General features: G+C 48.0%; 1 protein-coding gene and 1 long non-coding RNA gene across 2 annotated transcripts; one reads left to right on the top strand and one right to left on the bottom strand.

The window, feature by feature from the left end:
• The first annotated feature begins 20 nt into the window (after window positions 1–20).
• Window positions 21–5,611, top strand: LOC128091780 (uncharacterized). The gene is made up of 3 exons (XR_008211512.1): window positions 21–342; window positions 1,004–1,155; window positions 2,710–5,611. It is a non-coding gene; the product is annotated as an uncharacterized LOC128091780 (long non-coding RNA).
• Window positions 5,612–19,914: 14,303 nt separating this feature from the next.
• Window positions 19,915–21,544, bottom strand: HOXB13 (homeobox B13). Its single transcript, XM_052705017.1, is given in 3 exon segments — window positions 19,915–20,171; window positions 20,961–21,381; window positions 21,383–21,544. Coding segments are annotated over 3 exon segments (840 nt in total).
• Between the last annotated feature and the right edge of the window lie 766 nt (window positions 21,545–22,310).

Genomic DNA, 22,310 nt, shown 5'->3' with positions numbered 1-22,310 from the left:
GAAAAAGAACGAGAGCAAATTCTGCTTCACTTCCATTGGCTGTAAGCACTCCTCTCCCTCTGCCCCTGGCCCTTGTCCGGGGACCTTTGCCTTTGGTTTATGGCTCTCCTTTGAGCAGTGTCTGTGTCTCGCACCCTTGACAACAGTCTCCTCTCCTCCAGTCGTTCTGAAGGTTTGGATCTCAAATAGAGTTTAAAAAAAAAAGAAAAGAAAAAAAAATAAGAAAAAAAAAATTACTTCTCCAGCTCTCTGATCATCCCTTGGTGCTTGGACATTGTCCTGCCCCTTCATCTGCCAGTTCTTCTTCAGAAGAAGCGTATTAAAAGGCCCCAAAATCACGAGGTAAGTCACAAGAGCAAAGTGAGACTTTGGGTCCCAACAGCAGAGCTCAGTGTCTTTTCACTCCAACACAGCAAAGAAAAGTTGCAGCCCCATCCTGAAACTATTTAGCTCTCATCCATGGGAGATGGGGGCCTTTTAAGGTCTCTTCTCCCTTCTCCACCCCCAGAGCCACTACCCCTCATATATTATTTTTACCAATGTGATGGGATTTTTTTTTTTTTTCCTCCCTTTCTTGGAGGAGGAGGGATTTGTGCAGCCAGATTCCAGGAATTTGGAGGGGGGGGAGGGGGAGAAAAGAGAGAGAGATCCCCCTGTAGACTAGAGAGATGTTGTTCTTGGGATTAGAGATGTCTGACCTTGAAGGTCACAGGTCACCATCCTTGAATAAGGAGCAGGAGCGCAAGGTTAGGATTGAAACTTGAGGTGTGTCTGTTGGAGATCACAGGGAAAAGCCTTCCAAACAAAGAGGAATGCCTCAGTCAGGGTGAGAAAGGACAAATTCCCCAAGAATTATGAGCTCCTTCCGGATGATCGCATACCTGCAGACCCCCCAAAGGATGCACTGTGGCTGAGAGAGGGGAGGAAGGAGGGGAAGAAAGGAGAGGGAGGATGGCTGGAGCCAGCAGACCATGTTATTTATCGTTATTTGCATTCTGGGCAGGCCCAGAGGCCCTGATGCTGGCAGTTTTATGGAGATAGCAACAGAAAGAACATCCCGTCATCACAGCAGCCTGGAGGTGGAGCACTGGAAAAAAGGAGGCTGCCCAGAAATATCTTTGCAGGAAGGGAAGAAAGGAAGAGATTCTCCCAAGGGTAAGGAAGTAACAGAGAGCTACAGGAGGAAATTGGCTTCTAATCTGTGTCTAACACAACCATGACAGCTTCCCATTGTGAGATCCTGTAGGGCTCTGAGGAGTCCCAGCTGCGTGCCTCAGTTTCCCCGCAGAAATAGCTATAAAAGAGGCAAAGAGCACCTCAAGCCTCATTTCAGGGTTACAAGGGCTGAAGTGAGTAAAGAAACCTCATTTCTGTAATGTGATTCCTATCCAAATGAAGAAAGAAACACGTTCACAAGCTCAGGGCCGCCTGGCTCATGCCCATGCACCCTGCTTACAGAAGTCTGTGCTTTCTGCCCCTGGTACATGAGGGAATAAGGTTGTATTGGTGATTTGAGCACGATCATGGCATGGCCCTGTGGCAGATCCTCTCATCTCTTACACTCAGAGTTCAAGCTTAGGCTCTAAGATATGCAGGTGAAATCCACTGGGGCTGTGAGGATTTGATGATGCAGGAAAGTGTTTGAGGATCTGAGAACTTCCACACAACCTCAGCCCACTGTGCTGAAGCCCCACAATTTAACCTGACTCCACTCCAGACCCTTCTCTGGTGTCAATACCATCTAAAGGACCTCAAGGTCTGAACGACCTCACTGTATTACATTTTGAAGATGGCAGCTGCGACCTCTTTGTGTCATTCATGCAAACAATGCACAGAGAGATGTGCAAGGAAATCTGCAGAGATCAAGGCTGGCTGTGATGCTTAAACTCGAGGGCATTTTCCCTTTAGGGAAGGGAAGGATGGGGCCGGGAGCAGTCCCCCACCCATGGAACAGCCCCGAGCAACGCTAGAGGGAGCCCGGGGCTCAATTAATTAACTGGCTAAAATTAGCCGAGGTGGAGAAACATTGGAGCCTGGAGGGAAAGTGAGAATGGGGTTAGTTGTGTTTTCACGGGGTTTTCAAGCTGCATTTCTGTCAAGTTACACCAAAAAGTGACATGCATGGCAGCGCTAGTGCAAAATGCAGCATGGAAATGGCTCTGTGCTCTGAGTGCAGTGGGAGGAGGTCAGAACCATGAGACAAAGGGAGAGGGTCCCAGAGGCTGAGATCAGCTCTTGGATGCTGGCTGTATGGCTGCAGAGGGGTCCCCTATTTTAGGGATGCTTGCAGGGTGCTGCCTGCTTGCAGAAGGATCTGCAGATCCACCCAGGGATGTCACAGCCTTAGTTTCCCCTTCTGTGTCCTTTTCCACATGGTGCAGAGCTTTGCTGGATCTCCAAAGCCATCCTGAAGGCAATGGGGGTTTTCCATTTGTTTCCTTTGGTGTAGACCTTACTAGAACTTCTGTGAGTGGGGGAAGGGGAAGGCAGGTCCCCAACAGGACCCCATGACGTGGTGGATGGGATGGAACTGCGTGGGTAATCAACCCACCGGAGTGTTAGCAAAACTGAATCAAAAAGGGAGCTCAGCAGAAGCCAACCCATAAAAGCTGCCGTTGGACTCATTTATTATCATTTTAATCTTATTAACATCCCATCCAGTGGCTCTTTGGAGAATAAAACGTTGATATTATATATTTCTCTTGGCAGAAACCAACCAACCTTAGAAAAAATGAAGCCCTCGGTAAAGGAAAAAAGAAAAAGGGAATCACGTTTTATATTGTCTTTTTAATTAACCCATCTAATATTGCCTGAGTATGCAGGAGCAGAGAAACGAGGAAGTAGCAGAGATTACGGTAAGGGTTTGCTGTATCCCATGTCCTAAGTGTAAATAATGTTCCTGTTAATTTAAAACCAAGGCTGACTGTCTTTACGACTTCATTGCACTCACATTAGCTCTACCTTTAGGCAGTGTCATGGGTGCAAATAGATTGGGTTGAAAACTTCCCTAGAGCCACTTTAAAGTGACATCTAATCTTTCCCTTTAGTGGTGTTAATTCAACTTCACAAGAGCATTTGAAGCACCATTAGGCAGAGAAATGGACCTTCTCTCCTGCTGGTGCCCTTATCCAAATCACAACATTCCCCCCCAAAAATCTGTTTCATATCAGGCCAACTGTCGGTGGCTCCAGAGAGCAGCTGAAGGAGACGTGGGCTTCCTCTTTATGAGAGTTAAATACATAAAGGATTTGTGTTTCGTGTTTCTTGCTGCCTGCTGGAAGTCTCTAAGAGTCTTGGGAACCTCCTGGCTCACACAATGCAGTGGGAATGGGGACAGAGAAAGACTTGGGGATGCCACCATGGAGACAGAGGATTCCCCACAAACCAGACTGCCTGCCAGGGTATGATGGCATGCTGTTGGGATGGATTTTAACCAAGGAAAAGTGGAAAATGAAGTGCTGGGAAGGAAGCCCCATGAGCTTTGTGGTAGGCCACAGTCATGTCCTTACATCTGTCTGGCATTCCACAAATGGGCAGAGAGGTTGAGCAAAGGCCACAAGTGTTACTGCTCACCAGTGGGAAGGGTGTTGGCCATTAAATAGAAATGTGTTACAAAAGCTGTGCGGCCCAGAGGCACTGTGGTGCTGCAGCTGGAGCAAGATTTCTCATCTGTGCTGGCTGAGGGCAGCACTCTGCCCCATCTCCTGCCTCCAGCACGGCTCACAGCAGAGAGATAGGGAAAAGACATGCATGCAGTGCTAGGGGTGATGGCTCAGCCCCTGATGGTGAGCAAGGTAAGAAACTTTCTGACCTGGTGGCTTTGTATGGATTGCTGCTGACGGTCAAAGGTGGATGTGCCCTTTAGTAACCTGTTGGATTCCCTTCAGCCTCCTGTTGACATCTTTGACTTCTGCAGCCTATGATGGCAGCAAGTTCAAGGTCACATTCTATGAGAAAAACTCTGAAGCAGTGACTAAATATTCTCCTGAACCCTTCCCTTCTCCTTCCAGGATGAGGCAGACCTCTGTCACCTTCAGCCTTGGCCATCTCTTGGTCCTGGCCAGTTTAGTCCCCAGCACGTGGGATGGTCACACTCATTTTGGGTGGAGAAAGTATTACGTTACAGAACAGCCTGCTCAAGGAGAAGCAAAGCATCCCAAGGTCTGGCAGGTGCAGGAGTTGAGAGCATGGAGGGAAGGTCTGCAAGGCTGTGGGATGCGACTTTCTCCTCTCATCCAGGAGGGGGCAATCCGTGGCTGGAACTGAAGCGAAAGGAGCGCCGGATAAAGAGATTTTTCTTCTTTCACTGCTCCTTCCAAGGAAAAGCTCAAATTACTCTGATGGAGGAAGGCTTTAAAATGGAAACACAGATGGAGGAATTTAAAGGGACTTCAAGGGAGTTCGGGGTAGCCCGTTTTTTCCTGACGTGGTGGCATTAATTCTTACAAACAATTTCTCCCAATTAAAAGGAAAAAAGAGAGTTACACTGGATTTTCTTTTGAATCAGTTGGAACTTTGAGCTGGCTGAGACAATCATCAGCTTATCTCACCATTTATTTTCATTAAGCTTGCATTTAACACATCTTCTTTGGCCTTCCTTCCTTCCAAAGCCCCAGACAGAAGATGCAGCTGCATGTTGGGTACAACAAGCAGATCTATGCATACAGCCATTCTCTTAGCCTAACATGCCTTTGATTTTTGCCACACAGACTTTTATTTATACAATGAATTCTCATATAGCAAACACACTCTTGACTCCTCGACCTTTGGAGAAGGGCTGGTGAGCAACACGTGGGCAAAGGTTTGTTCCAAGGTATATCCTATAACACTGGGTGAGATAGAATAGCTCAGCCTCCTCTCTGCCTTAGTTTCCCCATCTGAAAGTAAAAGCAAGAAATAATGGAACTGCAACGTATTGCAAAAATTGCACGTTCACAAACCATGAATTGAAGAGATGGGGAGAGAGTCTCAAGATGCTTCTGAGTAAAAAATCATTCACTGGAGGACAACTCTTGGACATTTCAGGGGCTTCCCAGCTGCATTCTGGGGGAAGGTTTGGAAAACCTAACGTATAGTGTTGGAACAGAGCAGGCATCCCACCGGGCCACTTCGTCCTGGTGAGGGCGTATGGCCAGGAAAGCAATGAGAGCTCAGAGAAAGAATATCTGGAAAATAAATGAGCAAAACCTTGCTCTGTCTCTTGCTAACTGTTAACAATACAAAGAAAGAAGGAATGAGGGGGGAAAAGGAAAAAAAAAAAAGCAACACAAACCACTCAAGTCTGGGAGAAATGGAATGCGGAGCTTTTTTGGCACAAACCGGGCAGGAGAAGTTTCCAGAAGAAACAACATGAGTGAGAGGATTATTGCAAAAGGCCAGAGTGTCAAATCTGTGCTGGGAGTTAAAAGGAGCCCATAAAATCCACTCAGCAGAAATGGAGCCAGAGCAAGGTCTGGAGTTAACTCCTTAAAGTCTACAAAGCAGTGATAACCATCAGGAGTGACTTCCTTTCTATAAGGTGCAGAGTCTGGGCAAAGTCCCCTCTCAGCCACCACTCAGAGAGCTATAAAGAGGGAAAAGGCAAATCAAGCAGGTTGAGGATTATTTTATGCAATGCAATAAATCCAATGTCCAGATCAGCTCTCTAATTGTAACTCCCTTTTTCAAAGCCACTTGTCATGATGCTTTCAAAATTAATCATAAAAGTAGAACGAAGTTGTAACAATATAATCCATACACATCTAGTTTTGCCATCAGTGTTACAAAAAAAAATATTGCACTGAATCATCTGTGTGAAGACCAACTCTGCCATGGACTTTCAAACAGAAAACAAGGAGGGTTAATAATCCAGTATCTTCATAACTTTTCCCATTCAGACTCTTGACACATGCTGAGCAGTGAATCCCTGTGTTACACACCAGTTTCACCTCTTCTGCACAAATGCAGTGAGTCCCTGCAATATTTGGATACCCATGAGTCTAATGAAGTAAAGTAGAAAGAGAAATGTCAGACTGCTGCCTAAATTAGTGTCTGTGAAGTTAAAGTGCACCGTGTTGTTCACTGTCATGGTGGGCAGAACCAGAAATAATAGCTCAGGTCACAGTGAAGAGGATTTCATATCATGCTTCCCCAGATTTTGTCTTTGCAAGGAACACAAAGCGTGGATCTGGAGTCCAAAGGTAATGGCATGTCTGACACTGAGTGGATCCATGTCATGATAATAACAAGGAAAAACTGTCTGAGACCACACAGTAAGCCGAGACTGGAAATTAGAACTTATGCAGAGGGTATGAAATTCATTCTTACATTTTTCACCTCCTGCTTTCCTTGCAAAGTGCCTCTTGTTGTGTAGCCCAGGAGCAGATGATCCATAGGCTGCAGCTCAGCCTTGGCCTGCCCTCGTTGCCCCTCCTGCTTCTGCTCTTGGGATCCCAATGCTGATCTCCAAATGTGCAAGATGTAAACTGTTTGAAAGGAATGGGAGGCAAGATCCCATTGCACAAGTCCTGCCCCCCGTGCACAACTTTTGCTCACTTGTACAGAGCATGGAAACTGACCTAGGACTTAATGAAATGTTGACGTGAGGCATACTGATAACAGAAACAATTCTGTTTGGATCACTGGTGCTTGTAGAATCTGGGGGGCCAAGAAGGAAGGATATGGCAAAAATCTGCAATGATTTTGGGTGCTCCCCTCAAATGGCAGGTGCTCAGAAGATCCTGAAAAGCAATTTACTTAATGTCAACATCTAAACCAGAAAGTAAAGTTAAATGAAGCCAGCTAATACTACTTTCTGCTAGTAGTAACTGAAATGGCTGCTATTTAAGACACACCAAAGCAAATATCGTGTCATCATCTCAGGCGGGCAGAGCTTAAAGGGGCAATCAAACTGAGATGCACTGGAAAGGAAGAAAAAAGTGTAACACAGAAGTAAAAGCAAACTAATGAAAGTCAGAATGAATTTATGAGGCGCCTTAACGAAACACGTGGATGTGCTAAAGATGAATCCATGGCATTTACACTTTTAAGTCCGTGTTTAGTATGGAACTCATACAATTGGAAAGGTAATAAATTTCATGGCAAATGGACGTGATCGTGTTTGCACAGGGAAAGCCTTTGCCCAAGGAAAGCATGTGTGGTTTGTGATTCAATTAGGCTGCACAACAGTTACAGTTGCACAACTGCTTTGTTCAAAGGCTTGTACTATGTTCTGTCAAAGGTTGCACCCCTTAAATGGTAACATATCTGGATTCAAGTCGAACAGCTTTGCTCTGCCCAGCAGATGGGTCTTGTTCCTTTGATGAGGGAGATCACAGAGACAATTATAAGCAAATCATGTCCAATTCCATACGCACAGTGACAGAACATACTGAACAAATGTTACTTTTTACTTAATCACCCAGAAAATGCTCAGACAATACACAGCCTCAAAACACGACATGGAACCGCTGAGCAACGTTCAGAGGTTGTTAGCATTTATTAGCCGTCCTAGAGGAACACCCGTGCCCAGATGCTGCTCAGAAACCACACCTCACTGTAAGGCAGACAAGAAACTCAACTCCACCCCGGTGTCAGCAGGAATTTACAACTCTGGCATCGCGGGGATCCTTCCAAAGGAGCAGCGTGGTTCAGTCAGAGCCCGGCGCAGCGCTTGAACCCGGGGCTGCAGCACCGCGGAGAGCTCCGCACCCCTCCGGGGGCGGCCGGTCCCAAATCGCTGCTCCCAAGCGAGGAAGGAGGGGAACCCACAGAAGGTTTGACCCTCACTTTCCTTTGCAGGAGATGAACAGATAACAGCAGCAATAAAAAATCGTTCCCATTCAACCTAAGGGTTATTTCGAGGTGCGGAATGTATGGCTTTTTTAATTCTTCCTCTACTAGATCAGGCAGGTGAAGCAGTGCTGCTGGGTTTGTGCTCTCTAGAGCTGAGCTCTCTGATTTCTCACGCCTTGTATGCAGGGCTGCTCCCACAGGTGGTCAGACGTGGGAGCTGAGCTGCAGAAGCCCCCAGGAAGGTGACAGACCCATACCTGTCCCCATTGCATTGCTCAGCACCAACCGCTCAGGTTTGTGCTCTCTAGATGCTGACCACATTCATCCCCAAATAGGCAGAACGAGGGAGCTCTTGCCTCGGAGGACTATGCAGGAGGGCTGCAAGCAGCTCTGCTGCCCCACACTGTGTTTAAAGCAGTTTCTTGCAGCCAAGGACTGAATGATCGCGGTGTCTCAGTTTGCAAGCCAAACACATGCACGAGGGAAATTACAAAAGAAACTGTGGTTTTACATGGAAAAGAAATGATCTCATTTGTTTTATTTTGTTTTCCACAGCAATGTTTGTAACTTTCTGCAAAATGGCAATTGAGGATGTCATAACCACAGCGTAATTCCAGACCTGTTTCACATTTCGCTCTCCATTCTTGCTTTTCATTGCAAAAAGTGGGGCTGAAGGACCTCTATCTTTTTAATTGCATGTAACCCATTGGCTCTCTGCAGCTTTCTTGGGTCGTTTAACCTGGACATGGAGAAAATGCTGCCGGGTATTCAGGGATGGGCTGTGTGTGCTATGATCCAGCCCTTGGGAAATGGAAGAGCTGGAGAGAAATCACTGTGAAAAGCTACAGCAGCCTTTCTGGAAGGGATTTGAATCTGAGAATGTCACTTAGGCAGAATCTGTTGCCTAAAAGCTGTGCTCTTGTTTGGATCACACCACGATCCCCCTCTGGCAGGCAGCAAATTGAAGGTGTGGTGGGGGGGAATGAAAGCAGAGGAGCCTCCTGTCACCCCTCACTGCTCAGCAGTTTTGTCTCTGTGGGTGGGGATTGGGGTCCCCTGGCACCTCCCCACCTCTGTCAGTCTCTGCACACATGGGCTCAAGGAAGGGATTCTGATTTGTACCTGAAGCTCAGAGAAACTGGTGTTCCTTTATTTCTTCAGAGCGCTGTTTTCCTGCTTGCATTTGGCATTCGCAGCAAAGGGAAAAATGAAAACGAGAAAAAAATGAGGAGGAAGAATGGTACATCCCTCCAATTCTGTTGTGTGTTTCTAATTTTTAAGGCCAAACAGCAGGACAGCAGGGAAAAAAACAAGTTCTGGCTGAGCTGAGCTCTCTGATTTCTCACTCCTTCCATGCAGGACTGCTCCCACAGGTGGTCAGATGTAGGAGCTGAGCTGCAGAAGCCCCCAGGAAGGTGACAGATCCATACCTGTCCCCATTGCATTGCTCAGCACCAACTGCTCAGGCTGCAGGCAGCAAACGAGGGATGCTCCTGCCCAACTCCTGCAGCAGATGTAGGAATCAAGTGCTTTTTCTATAGAGGCCATCTAGAAATTCCAGCTTTTGAATTAGCTGTGCTCTCCTCTGGGGTTTTGCTGACATTCAGGCTTGCTGCTCAGGCATTTCTCACCTCGCCAGGCATGGCCAGCATACCCTCACTGTGACCCAGAGGGCCCAAAAGAGCCTCTGTGCAACTGAGCTTTTCATCTTGAAATGTGAGAGACGAGGATTTGAGAAAGGTGAACTCCAGGGAGCGGTGAAAGGCAACCTTTAGTGGTTGAAGGGGGTACATTTGGGGACAGTGCAGCTCTTGGTGACCTGATCAGTTGTGAAGCCAATCCCCCGTGCTCCAGGCATGGGGACCAAAGTGCCTCGTGCTCACACAGCAAATTCTCAGTCTTTATATGAAATCTGCTGGCAGCCAAGCTGGAAGACCCCCCAGGTTTACCAGAATTCACAGTAATTCCGGCCTGCTGCTATCAGCCAAGAGGGACACCAGGCAGACTGGGGAGGATCTCTTTGCAACTTTGCCTATAAATGACACTGGCCCGTATACAGCCAAGTTCCATGGAGATCTCTGAGCAATTTACAATGGTTGTAAGAAGCGGAAATAAAATCAGAGATGATGGCAAAGCCAGAAGTACAGCTGAAAGCTCTCCAGTGCCCAGGGCAGTACCCCAGCCAGTGGGCTCTGGGGACTTCTGAAATACATTAATTCCTTTACAGCAAAAGCTGTAAATCAAATGCAAAACAAATCTTGGGATATATTTTTTTTAAGATCACTCAGCCTTGGGGTTTGAATTCATGCTGAGAACAGAGAAAACCAACATTTCTTTCTGTCTTTGAGGAATCCCAGTCTCTTTCCTTTTAAAACTGAAGGGGAGAAAGGGAAAGAACAGAACTGTTTTGGAGAAATATTTTGACAAGGAGCTGTTTCAGTCAAAGCCTTCAACCATTTTATGAAATAGACTTTTTAGTTCACCTATTTTACCTCTGTAAATTGTAAGCTGTAGCACAGAGGAGGGGTGTTAGCAGAGGTTGGATGTGAGCAGATACCAAAAGCCCTCTGTGTGTTTCCAGCCCTGCTCTGTACGTCTCTTCACATCGTTTCATGCATTAGTGTAACTCTTAGGCTTAGTGGAATGTGTCTGAATGATGGTTGAGCACAGATGTAGGAAAAGACTGCCAAAAACACTCCAAGAAAGGACATGGGACTGGCAATGAATAGAGCCGCATCAGCAGGAACGGAGCCATGAGCCCTGGAATCTCACTCCAGATTTCACCTCCTCTGTGGACTGATGACAGTGGGGAACTTGGGAGAGGGACAGGAAATGGGGCAGCCAGTGTCCCAACATCAGCATCTCAGCATTGGATCTGGCAGCAAAAACTGAGCAAGCGGGAAAGCAGACGTGAAGCAATGGAGGATGAGTCAATGGCCGTCTCCACTCATTTACATTGATGAGGGCTTTGCTCAGTGCATGCATAGTGCCATACAGATGGGTTAGGAGCTTTGTGCTTCCCACATGCCAGTTGTTCAAAGTGCTGCTGAATACAGAAGGGGTCTACAGAAAAGGTAAAACAGAATAAACACAAGAATGAGGTTAAGAGCTCTCATATTTTACCCACTTACCGACTGATAGGGTGTGGAGAAGGGTTTATTAATCACAGTTCTCCCTTTCCCCTCCAAACGAGGACTGTGCACGGCCATAGGAATGAGCTTTGTCCTTTCTTCATTTGCACTGAGCTGAGTCACTGTGGAGGAAAAGCTCAGCTAGCAACGAGAACAAAATGATCAAGCTGAGATTAGAATCTTTTTGATTGCCATCGAAGCAACGCATTCATTTCCATGAGGTTCCTCTACAAACCCCAGCCAGGATTCTCAGCCCTGGGGGTCTCCTCAGCCACCTCCTCACCTGCTAATGGAGCAGAAGGCAGTACTGTGCTTGCATCCAACCATGCCTGGCCCTACTGGATAGACAGATGGACAGACTGACAGACAAAGACCTCTCTGCCCAGGGGCTGAGCTCTTGCTCCCCCTGGAAATGCAACAGGCTTTGAGTGAGTGCAAGGTGCACACAAACAGCGCTGGCCTTGGATCACCTGAGCAGACTGTAGACAGAGCCAGAAGGTGCCATAAAGCCTAAAGTGTGTGATTTTAGTGTAAACATTTATTTTGATGCTGGTTCTGTGGTCTGCTCAGGAGATTCCATGCCTGGGGCATCTTGCTGCTGTGTACAAACCTTCCTTGGGAACCATCCTAAGATGTGGGGCACTCAGGTCTAAGGAGAGAGGGAGTTCATGAAAATAGGGACAGCAAAATGAGAGATTTTAAGGATTCCCATAAAAACACCACTGACCTTCCTTTGCTTGCAAAACCCTGATGTCTGAGACTTGTTTGTTTCCCTGTTGACATGAAGGCACTTTCTCTTTTAAGTGTCTGTAGGGAGGAAGGGGCCAAGGTTGGCAAACACTGCTGCGAAATGCTGGAGATTGGAAATTTCCTCCTGTTGGTTGTTAGAGAATTATGCTGAGCCCATCTCAGTGCTGAAGTCTGGTGCTCGATTTCTTGGAGGGAGAAATAGGAACAAAATAACTTTTCTGAGCCATCTGCGTAAGAAACATATCTTCAAGTTGCAATAGGGGGTAAGGTGGTAAATTCAAGAAGAGAAATGACAGCACTTGGAATTATGCTTAAGACATAGAGAGATGTTAAACAGTGTTTTAGATCCCACTATTTTAAAGTGGAGATGGATGGATGTTGCAAAAATGGTGATCGTCCAAAGGACAGGAGCTCACCCCAACCTGCCATGCACTGCAGCAAAGGAATTTTAACAAGAAGCACCTGCCTGTCTCTTCTAACTCAGCTCTGGCCTTTATGGCTTTACACACATTGTTAAATCTAATCAAGCACATCAGTTTGCATATTATTTCTAATGATTAAGCTCTCCGTGTTTGTTGTGTTGTTTGTTTTGTTTTGTTTTAACATGCAGATGAATGCACTGTTATTGAATTGTGGAAATATCCATCAGCCAAAACTGTGCAGGCTGTTTGCATGTCACAGTCTGAATCAATCCCTTCTTTACTCTCAGCATGAGCGTCCAAGGTTTCACTCAGACTCTTGACAAATATTTTAGGACAGGTATAATGTGAATACAAAGGAATTCAACTAAATGACTGGTCTGCACATTGGGTTTAATTGACAATAGTAGAAGCAAGAACCACCAAATGGTCCCAAAGGCAAACTCTGTGTGTGAGGAACCAGCAGCCAATGGATTGCCATTGTTTCACCACAATGCCCTTCAAGTTCAGAGGTGAGGAAATATTTTGCACTATCAAATATCTTCCTGGGTTAAAAAACGGGCACAGAGAAGGGAAGGGAGTGAGAGAGGGAGGGAGGGAGGGAGGGAGTGAGGGAGGGAGGAAGGAAGGAAGGAAGGAAGGAAGGAAGGAAGGAAGGAAGGAAGGAAGGAAGGAAGGAAGGAAGGAAGGAAGGAAGGAAGGAAGGAAGGAAGGAAGGAAGGAAGGAAGGAAGGAAGGAAGGAAGGAAGGAAGGAAGGAAGGAAGGAAGGAAGGAAGGAAGGAAGGAAGGAAGGAAGGAAGGAAGGAAGGAAGGAAGGAAGGAAGGAAGAGGGTGGGCATTAAGTATTGGAGGGAGAAAGAGTGGTGACAGTTTGGAACCCCCAGCACACAATGGAGGTCATGTACCACACAGCACCAAGGATGCTCAAGGTCCCAGCAGTGTCAGACTCACAGAGCTCCATGGAGTTCATCTCATTCTTTATTCCTTTGTTCCACATTTCTGACCTTCCCAAAGCCACCGTCTTCTATCGAACTGGTTGGATAAAGAAAACAAGTACTAAAGCCATGAATTCTCACTTCTTTCCCAACTGCTTGGCTCAGCCTCATCTTTACAGGCTCACAGGGACCGTTTCTGGGTGCGCATATGGAAGAACACACAGAGGCATGCTCCTTTAGCTACTGCAGGTCGCTAATCTCTTGTCCATCTGAAAGGCATTGCCTTAAGGGGCCACTGCCTGCACGGGACAGAGGAAAAGAGGATCCATGGAAATCAGCTGTGGGGAAAATCTCTGTTGTCACTGGAAGAAGCACTGACTCCATCCCCAGAGGAGCTGCAGCATTGGGTCAGCATCTCAGCAGCATTGATCAGAGGGTATCATGGACTGACAAATAGGAGAAGCCACCACGAGGTTCATTCTGCAGAAAGGCTCCTGTTTTTTGCTTGCAAACATGCATGAAATGATGCTCCCAGCGTCTTCCACATTAAATCTAGGGAGGCTGCTCTAAAGTTAAACCAATGGAAGGGACAGCACAGTTTTCTGGTTGAACTCAAGCAGAATGTTGTTTCATATCAATGTGAGTCCAGGAGCTTAGAAAGAGATCTGTGGGGAGGTGCTGCAGTCAGAGCCACTCAGAAAGAAAGGCTCACCCTTGTCATCTCCAAAGCTAAATGAGATGCACCTCTTACAGCTCTTGGCTTTTTGGGTGCAAGCATTTCTTAGTACAGGAGAAATAGCACTGAACATAATTTAAAGATGTTCCATATCCCATCTCTCCTGTTTTGTGTCATAAAATGCTGGGGAGGGGGGAATAAAAGAAAAATCATTAGTAATTGTATATGTACTTATTGCTAGGAAATAAATGCAGTGCTTATATTTCCAACAGCTTCATTTAAAAAATGCTTGCCAGGCTCTGTGTGTGGATGTGCATGCAGGTACACGACCCGGAGACTGCTAAAATAAAAGGAGATTTATATCACTTCACCTTCCTTGGTTGGGAGGTGGGGGAGGGCAAGCAGAAAGCTACGTTAATAAATTAAAGATAACATTTCTCATTAACGGATTTCCTCCACGCAGCCTTTTCCTACTGGGATTTTCCAAGCCAGAAGTGCTTTCCTTCTCTGTCTTGTCTGCCAACAGGTGAGTGCTGGTTGTCCCAGCGAGCCCGGCTATTTACATTGCTTTGCTCTGATGGTGGCGGCTGCAGGAGGAGATGTCAGAGCCCCGTGTACCTCAGGGTGCTTGGGAGCTGCCTGCTTTAAGCACCATTAACGTTGATTAAAGCTCTTTCAAGCAGCCGTGTGTGCAATGCCCCTCTAAAGCGAGACCCGGGTGAAAGAAACGAAGCCGTCCCTCCAGGTTCTTCTTTTACAATGAGCGTTGCTGAAATGTATTGGTGGAAATGCAGCCCTGTCTCTGCTTCCACCCCGTTCTCCCCCTCTGCACATCGGTGCCTTTCGGTGGGAAGCAGATCTGAAGGCTCCGAGCTGCCATAAGCTCCTTACATCCGATCCCTGTAGCCGTGCTCGTGTCTGTCTGTCCCTGCCGTTTCCTCACCTCGTTCCCTTTCACTTTTGATATTCTCACCCTGTTTTGGGAGCTCAGCCCCTGGGTGGGACCCAGCGATGGTTCAAGGGCTGCGTGAAAGCAAATTGAGGTTGGAGGTGAATTTCGGTAAGACAAATGAAGCCCTTGGAGCCTCCGATGAATGGTTCCTGCACGGGGTCCAGGTGGGACCTGAGTTTCTTCTGGCCACAGCAGCACCCCAAATCCCCTCAGTGCCGCCGTGTAAACGGGATGACAATGCAGGAAATCCTTTCGTTTGGATGTTTTTGTTTCTTTATGAGACTGAAGAGAAACGGCGCCGAGGTTTTCTTCCCTTTCTCTGTGAAAAAAAAAAAAAAATAAACCAAACCGAAATGAAACAAAACACCTCGGTCCCAGCATTGCTGCAGCACCGATTTCCACCTATTTTCCTTCATCAGGCGATGCCCCTCCTGTAGTCGAGCAGAGAGGTTTTCTTCCTTACAGGACAAAAGCAATCGGGCATGTGGGCAATGAAAGGAAATGGTAAAATGAAGTGAAAGGGAATGAAATGGAATGGGATGGAGAAATGAAATGGGATGAAATGAAATCGAACGGGGAAAAAAAAAAGGAAATAAAATAAAATAAAAATAAATAAGAATAAATAAAAATAAATGAAAATAAATAAAAATTTAATTTAATTTAATTTAATTTAATTTAAACAAAATAAAATAAAATAAAATCTTCCCCAACCTTGGGAATTAATGATGAAAACAACAAAAAAAAAAACCTGAAACCCAGAGCAAGGCCCACAGGTGCTACAAAATGGTTCGGGGGGTCGGGAGATGCTGACAAGGTGGGCTCAGCCGGGGCTCTGCCCACATCAAACTGAGCTTCACAAGGATTTTTGCCATCCTCTTCCCCCACCGTAGCCGGGTTCTGTGCCCTGTATTCCCGTTGGATCCGGGCTGCTGCCCTCGGTTCCGTCCCCACCTCCAGCCCGGTGGCGTCTCTCAGTCGCTGCCGACCCCCGGATCGCATCAGCAGGATCGGGGCCGAACCGCAGAGAGGAGAAACGATCCGGGAACTGCGGCAAAACGCAGCCAGGCGGTCTGAGCTCCGCTTCTCCGTTGTTTTATTTTACAGCAACGACACACACACAGAAAAAAAAAAAAAAAGAAAGAAAGAAAGAAAAAGAATACGCTGAAATAAAGGCGGTGCCTCCAAGGGGTTGAAAAGAACTCCCCGTTTTCAGCCGTTTTGTTGCGATAGATGCGATACATTCGGACGTCGGTCCGAATAACGCGTCGTTGTCCCGTCTCGAAGCTCGCATTAACATGCAGCGCACGGAGCGCTTCGGTGGGGGTTGAGATGGTTCGAAGGGCGGTATGAACAACAACAACAAAAAGGTACATTTCAGCTCGGAAAAACGCGATCTTTCCCTTGGAAGCAGTTCCCGTACGTGGGAGAAAAGTTATAATGAGAAGAGAGCGTTAGAGGCAGTTTGGGACGCGTGTTATCCCTGCGGCTCCTTCGCACGCATCAATAGAGCCGGTGTGCAAGTAATAAACCCGTTCCATCATCTTTTCTCCCATTTATTTTTTAATCAAAAGGCGGTTAAGCCATCAAACGGGAAAGGATAAAGCTGATTCCAGCAGAAAATTGATTCTATTTTGCTTTTCGGTGGAGTGCAGCACTGGAACACAGCACAAAAGGCGTTTCTGTGACACTGCTTCAGAGGAACGAATTGCATCTGATTTTTATTGGGTATAACTACGATGAAAATTATTCCTGCTTTGTGAACGGGTCTAAAACTGCGTGATGGTGTACAGCAATACACACACAGACCCTCATGGTGTTTGAAACAAGAATAAAAAGCGAGGGGGGAAAAAAAAAGGTGGTTTAAAATAAAAGAGAGAGAGAGGAAGAAAAAGCCTCAGGGGTCTCTTTGATATTGCGTTTTATTTTTGGATTCGGATTAGGAAATCAATGAAGTCGGGGGGTAGAAAAGGCACCTTTGATTCAGCTGCTCGGATTTGGATGGGATTCTGCTCTGAGCTGCATAAAGGAGAGAAGCAGAGCCGTCTGAGGTCCCCGTTAATGACATCCCGTCACGATGCTGTAAGACCCAAGAATGTTTACAACGTGGGCTCAAGTTCAATGACAAAATGCTTTGAAGAAAAAAGAGGGGAAAAAAAAAAAAAAAAAAAAAAGCCCAGACACTTTGTGCAGTGGGAATGAACTTGAACAAAAGAAAGGAGTCAAAGGCGGGGGGAAAGGGAAGGCGGCAGGAGGGAAGGATTGAGAGTGTTTTCCCCGCTATTTCTGCCTTCTGCGTGTTTGTAGGTGTATCTGTGGTGCATCTTAACGTAACTGAGGGGAAACAAAATAGAGGAAAAAGGAAAAAATGAGGAGAGGAGAGGAGAGGAGAGGAGAGGAGAGGAGAGGAGAGGAGAGGAGAGGAGAGGAGAGGAGAGGAGAGGAGAGGAGAGGAGAGGAGAGGAGAGGAGAGGAGAGGAGAGGAGAGGAGAGGAGAGGAGAGGAGAGGAGAGGAGAGGAGAGGAGAGGAGAGGGCAGCTCGGGAGTTGCTGGATGAAGGCACATTTCCAACACTCCTGGTTTAAACCCGATTTTCATACTGAAACCATACAGAAGCCCCCCCCCAAACCTCCCACTTCAGCCCACCCGGAACCTCCCAGGGCTGCTGTGCTCGGGATTTGGAACTGCTTTGCCCCAGGTTTGTCGAGTTTCAAGTTCAATGGCAATGGGAGGGGGCCGGGATCCTTCACCTGGCCCGGTGCCCCCCGGCAGCGGCTCCTTCCCGGCGTTTTACGAGGATGTCGGGGCTTTCTCGCCTTTTGCTGAGGCCGCCGTGTAAAGGTTTTACAGCTCTACCCGAGACTTCCCTCCTCCCCTTCTCATCCGCATTTTCCACCTCGGATTTGGGGCCGGAACTGAGGACAGGCGCTTGGGGGGAGAGGGGGGGGGACGGGGGGGTCACGAATCCCCCAGTCTCGCCACTGGGGGGGGGGGGGGGGTCAAGCAGTCCTGACCGGGCTGGGGAGGGGGGGGGGGGTTGGAGGTCTGGTTATCGCCCGCTCCACATCGGTGAAAGAGCCCAGATGTGGGGGAAAGGATGGGAAAAAGGAAGATGTCACTAAAAGGATTAACCCTTAACGTGCCATAGAGGAGAGCATCCATTTCCAAACCTATAAACAGCCCTGGTTTCTTTTGAAGATGCTTTCAGATACACTGAAGATCGCGGTCAGATTGATTTTTTTATTTATTATTTTATTATTTTATTGGATTATATGCTTATCTCTGGGGAACATCCGAGTGACTGCTTCCTCTTGGGCAAAGCTGCCCCTGCTCTATGGCCTCTGCAGGCACAGAGATGAGGGTTGGTGGACTCGATGGTTAACACAGGGATAAAGGATTTGGAGAGAAATTGAGAGATTTGGAGATTCTCAGTCCCTACCACGTTTAGGAAAGCAGCAAAACATTTCCAGGCATTTTCCTGCACAGAAGGGATGGAGCTGTAAGGCACAGATGGGAAGCTTTGAGCCACCCCTCCAGCCAGAAACTGTAGAACACGAGCAAGCAAGCAAACAAACAAAATGGTTCAGTATAGAGAGTAATTCATAGCAGGATCCAGATGGGGAAAAGCAAAATTTAACGGATCCCTGCAGTTGTCAGAAGGCAGAGGAGCTTTTCTGCCCTTCCACCGCCCATATAGAATCACTCGTGTTGGAAAAGTCCCTCATCTTGCCTATTTTCCTCCTTTTATATCAGTTTGTTGTGATTTCCCGCAGCCCCGACGTCCTCCCAAGGGGATTCACTGAGTTCTTCCAGCCTCACTGCGTCACTGCTCGCAAAGCTCAGCACGAAGCCATCGGCTCTCCCCTCTCGTGACGTCATGGTGGAGTGACGTCACGCCGAAGCGGGAAAACGAGCAGAAAAATGAGGGCAGCCCATGCCTGAAATACTTTAAAAATGACTTTAAAAAAGAAAAAAAAAAGAAAAAAAAAGAAAAAAAAAAGAGCAAATCGCTGCTTGCAGGCTCACGAGTTGGAGCACGCTGCCGTTCGATGCATTGCATTTACAAAAGAAAAGGCAGAAAGAAAAGGCAAACCAACGCAGGTGGTGGCCGTGGTAGCGGTCCTGGAGTTTATTCGCCCTTCCGAGGCTGTTTGGGGTTTACAGGAGCTTTAAACCCGGCGCTGCTGCCCCTAAACGGCACGCAGTGAATGTGGGCTCATGCGCCGAGCCCTTCCCTTCCACCGTCAAACACACCTAAAGGAGAAGAGGAGAGCGGGTTCCAGTACTTACACCCTATTTATTCTGATGTAAAGGATCACAGCGTTTCTTATTATTCACCAGTATCATTTTGTATGACGCGGGGTTTATCTCAGCACATGCTATGAAACATATCACTATAAATCAGCGTTGTTAGGAGGAGGTGGGTACATTAGTACAAACGAAATCGTGTATGGAATTATACAAATTGCATTTACTCGTATCAAAAGATAGCCACGAGCATACATGTACTGTATGTATGCATACAAACACGTGCATATATATTTATATCCACACAGCCGGTACCATACTGCATGTGTACATGCATACGAATACACATCTGGGTATATATATCGACACGCAGACACAAAGATCGTAGGCTGAGAAAGGGAAAATAAGGCGCAATCCTAACCGTGTGCGTTTGCACACCTATGTGCATCTCTGATACATAACAGCAACGCGGTGGGTGCCTGCAGCAACGGCTGTGAATACGGGTCCGCTCAAGCAAGAAACGTGCGTGCGTTTCCCTACGGCACACCTGGACTGCATGGATTTCCTCCTTCGAAGAGCATTTGGATGCTCCTGCCTGGATTCTAGGTTCTAAGCTCGGGTTTTTGCCTTGCAGAACAAATCCGTGTGCAGTTCGCCCTCCCCACCCACCCTCCCCCCGGCCCGCCGTACGCAGACGAGACAGGAGTTGCGTTCGGGGTTAATTAATGCAATTAGGCTTTTTTTTTTTTTAAAGAAAGCGCTCTGCTGATGCAGTTCGAACAAAAGCGACGGAGGGAGACGAAGCGAACGCGACGTGGTAAAGGCAGAAAAGGCAAACTGTACATAGTCCTGGATGGGAACGTTGCCCTTTCCGACGTGCGGTTCCCTCATCTGCCGATGGGTTTTGCCCCTCGGGAACAGAAAACCCTTCATTGCCCCGTGAGGACGATGCTTCAATCCCCTCCCGGTGCCGCTCAACGTGCCGGAGCCCCGGGGACCTTTTGGGGCTGCGGTTTGGGATGGCTGTGGTTCTCACTGAGCACCGCTGCTGCTTTTGATTTTGGCGACGACTTTTTTCTCTTTCACCCTCCTGTTCTGGAACCAGATGGTGATCTGTCTTTCCGTAAGGTTGGTGGCTGCCGAGATCTTCCTCCTTTTGTCTCGGGTGATGAATTTGCTGCTGGCGTACTCCTTCTCCAGCTCCTTCAGCTGCCCCTTGCTGTACGGGACTCTCTTCTTGCGACCCCGGCGAAAGGCGCAGCCGTCGGGGGGCAACGGAGCGGCGGCGTCTGGGAGAGATGGGGCTGAACGGGGCCGGGCTGGGGGGGCACAACGCACCCGGGACCCCCAAATCCGGCAGCAGCACCTTACCCTCTACTACCCCAGTCCTTCCCTCTAGTCTTCCTATCTACTTACAGTGTATTCCCTAACGAAATGTAAAGGTTATCTTTCCTATTTGCGTTTGTTCATATATGCTTTTCCTCTTTACATGCATTCAAATCTTGTTTCTCTCCTCTGCATTTATTTAAGCCTTATTTTCCTTCTCTGCCTTTATTCACATAGTCTTTCTCCTCTAAACCTATCTGTACATCGTCCTTCTCCTCTAAACTTATACATTGTCCTTCTCTAAATTTATACCTTGTTCTTAATTTTGGTCTCTAAACATACTTATAGATTGTTTTTTCGTCTCTGAACATATTTATATGTTATTTTTCGTCTCTAAACTTATCTTTTTTTAAAATTATTATTTATTTATTTTTAATTATTTCGAGGGTCCAGGTAACGACCACCAACGTGAGGCAGCCTAGCAATAACACGTTCTCTTTCCCCATTCCCACTGCTGCCTCCAGGTTATGTCACCGATCGCCTCACTGCCCGAGCTGCAAAGGACATCGTTCATCTTAGTTCTTATTTTTGCAGCCTGGCCTCCCTCTTGCTCACACTGAAGAGCTTCTGGTCGACAGCACCCTTTTTTTTCCAGTAGGTTATTATAAGCCTTATTTGAGCAAACTACGTTAAGCCTTTCTCCCAGCCACCCCTCTCACAGCCCCTCCGCATCTCCAGCCCACGGACTTTACCTGCAAAAGCGGATTTCAGGAGGTAGCCGGCCTGGCCTTGATCCTTAGGGCAGCACATCTGACCGCTCCAGCTGCCTCCCAGAGCCCAGGGCTGATGGTAACCATCCACGGGCAGCAACGCTTCGTGCCTCGGCTCTCCTGGACCGCCCAGCCCCGGCACCACCGACACGTCCAGGTATCCGGCCACAGGCTGATATGGAGCACCGTAACCGGGGTAGAAAGCCAACTCTGCGGGGCGGCTCTGGAAGTCCTCGCTGCCCGCGGGGGGGTCCAGGTACTTGTCGGGGGGAAACGGCCCCTGAGTCGGGCCGGCTTTGAGGGCGCTGCGAGCGACTCGGCACGAATAATAACCCCCACCCAGGTACCCGTAGGGCAACGGAGCGGAGGCGGTGGGACCAGGCGGGGCGGCGGGGCCGGGGGGGGGCCGTAAGGCACGGCTTGGCCGCTTCTTCAGTCGGGTAACCGGGGTTCATCCCGGGGGGAGGCGAAGGGCAACCGAGGGCCGGTGGGGGCGGCAGGATCCTGCCTTGACCGCCTGCGAAGCCGCCGGCAGCCAGGAGCCCCTCGAGGCCAGGGGGCTGCATGCGGGGCGGCGCGGGGGCCGGGGCATGGAGAGAAGCTGCTCGACTTCACCCGGGTACTGCCCGAGGGGGGGGGTCCCCGGATCTTTTTAAAAGGCTGAGAGCTGCCGAGAGCTGCCTTGCCCCGCCGGGCTGCCCTGACGCAACGGGTAGAGCCGGCCTCATTGGTTAATGCGTGAGGGAAAAAGGACGGAGAAGGAGGGGGAAAAAAAAAAACACACACACACACCACACAGACAAACCCACAGGAAAAAAAAAAAAAAAAAATCTCCAGCCCAGCCCTAATAAACCGTGGCTGCAGAAATTGCGAAAATACTTTTATTGCAGTCGGAGCAGGAGGGAGGAAACCTCCCCAGCACGTGACAGGCGGGTACAAACCTGTGCATTATACAAAAAAATAAGAGGGGGGGAGAAGGGATCGAGGTAGGGATGGGGGACGAGGGAGGGAGAAGGGGAGGGAGAAAGGAGAGCAGCACGGAGGAGTAATTCCTGGTGGAAAAACACAGGCTCAGCTTCAAACCATCCCATAATGATGTGTCCACATCTTCCTTAGAGGTCTGAGGGCAGAAAAACTCCAGTGGGGGACACCTGGGGAGCCTCTCAGGCCCTCAGCCTGGCCTTGCTCATAGTTTGTGTCCCATGCAAATTCTTGCAGCCACCCACCACAGTGGAAACCAAAAAGACAAAACCTATATTCTGTGTAACCTCTACCTAACCTCTATATTAGGTGCAGCTTTGTACCTAAACCTGTATATAACCTATAGACAGG

This window comes from Tympanuchus pallidicinctus, unplaced genomic scaffold, assembly GCF_026119805.1.
Source record: "Tympanuchus pallidicinctus isolate F22 unplaced genomic scaffold, pur_lepc_1.0 scaffold51, whole genome shotgun sequence".
Taxonomy (NCBI): Eukaryota; Metazoa; Chordata; class Aves; order Galliformes; family Phasianidae; genus Tympanuchus; species Tympanuchus pallidicinctus.
The sequence above is the reverse complement of the archived record's forward strand: the minus strand, read 5'-3'. Positions and strand labels throughout refer to the sequence as shown.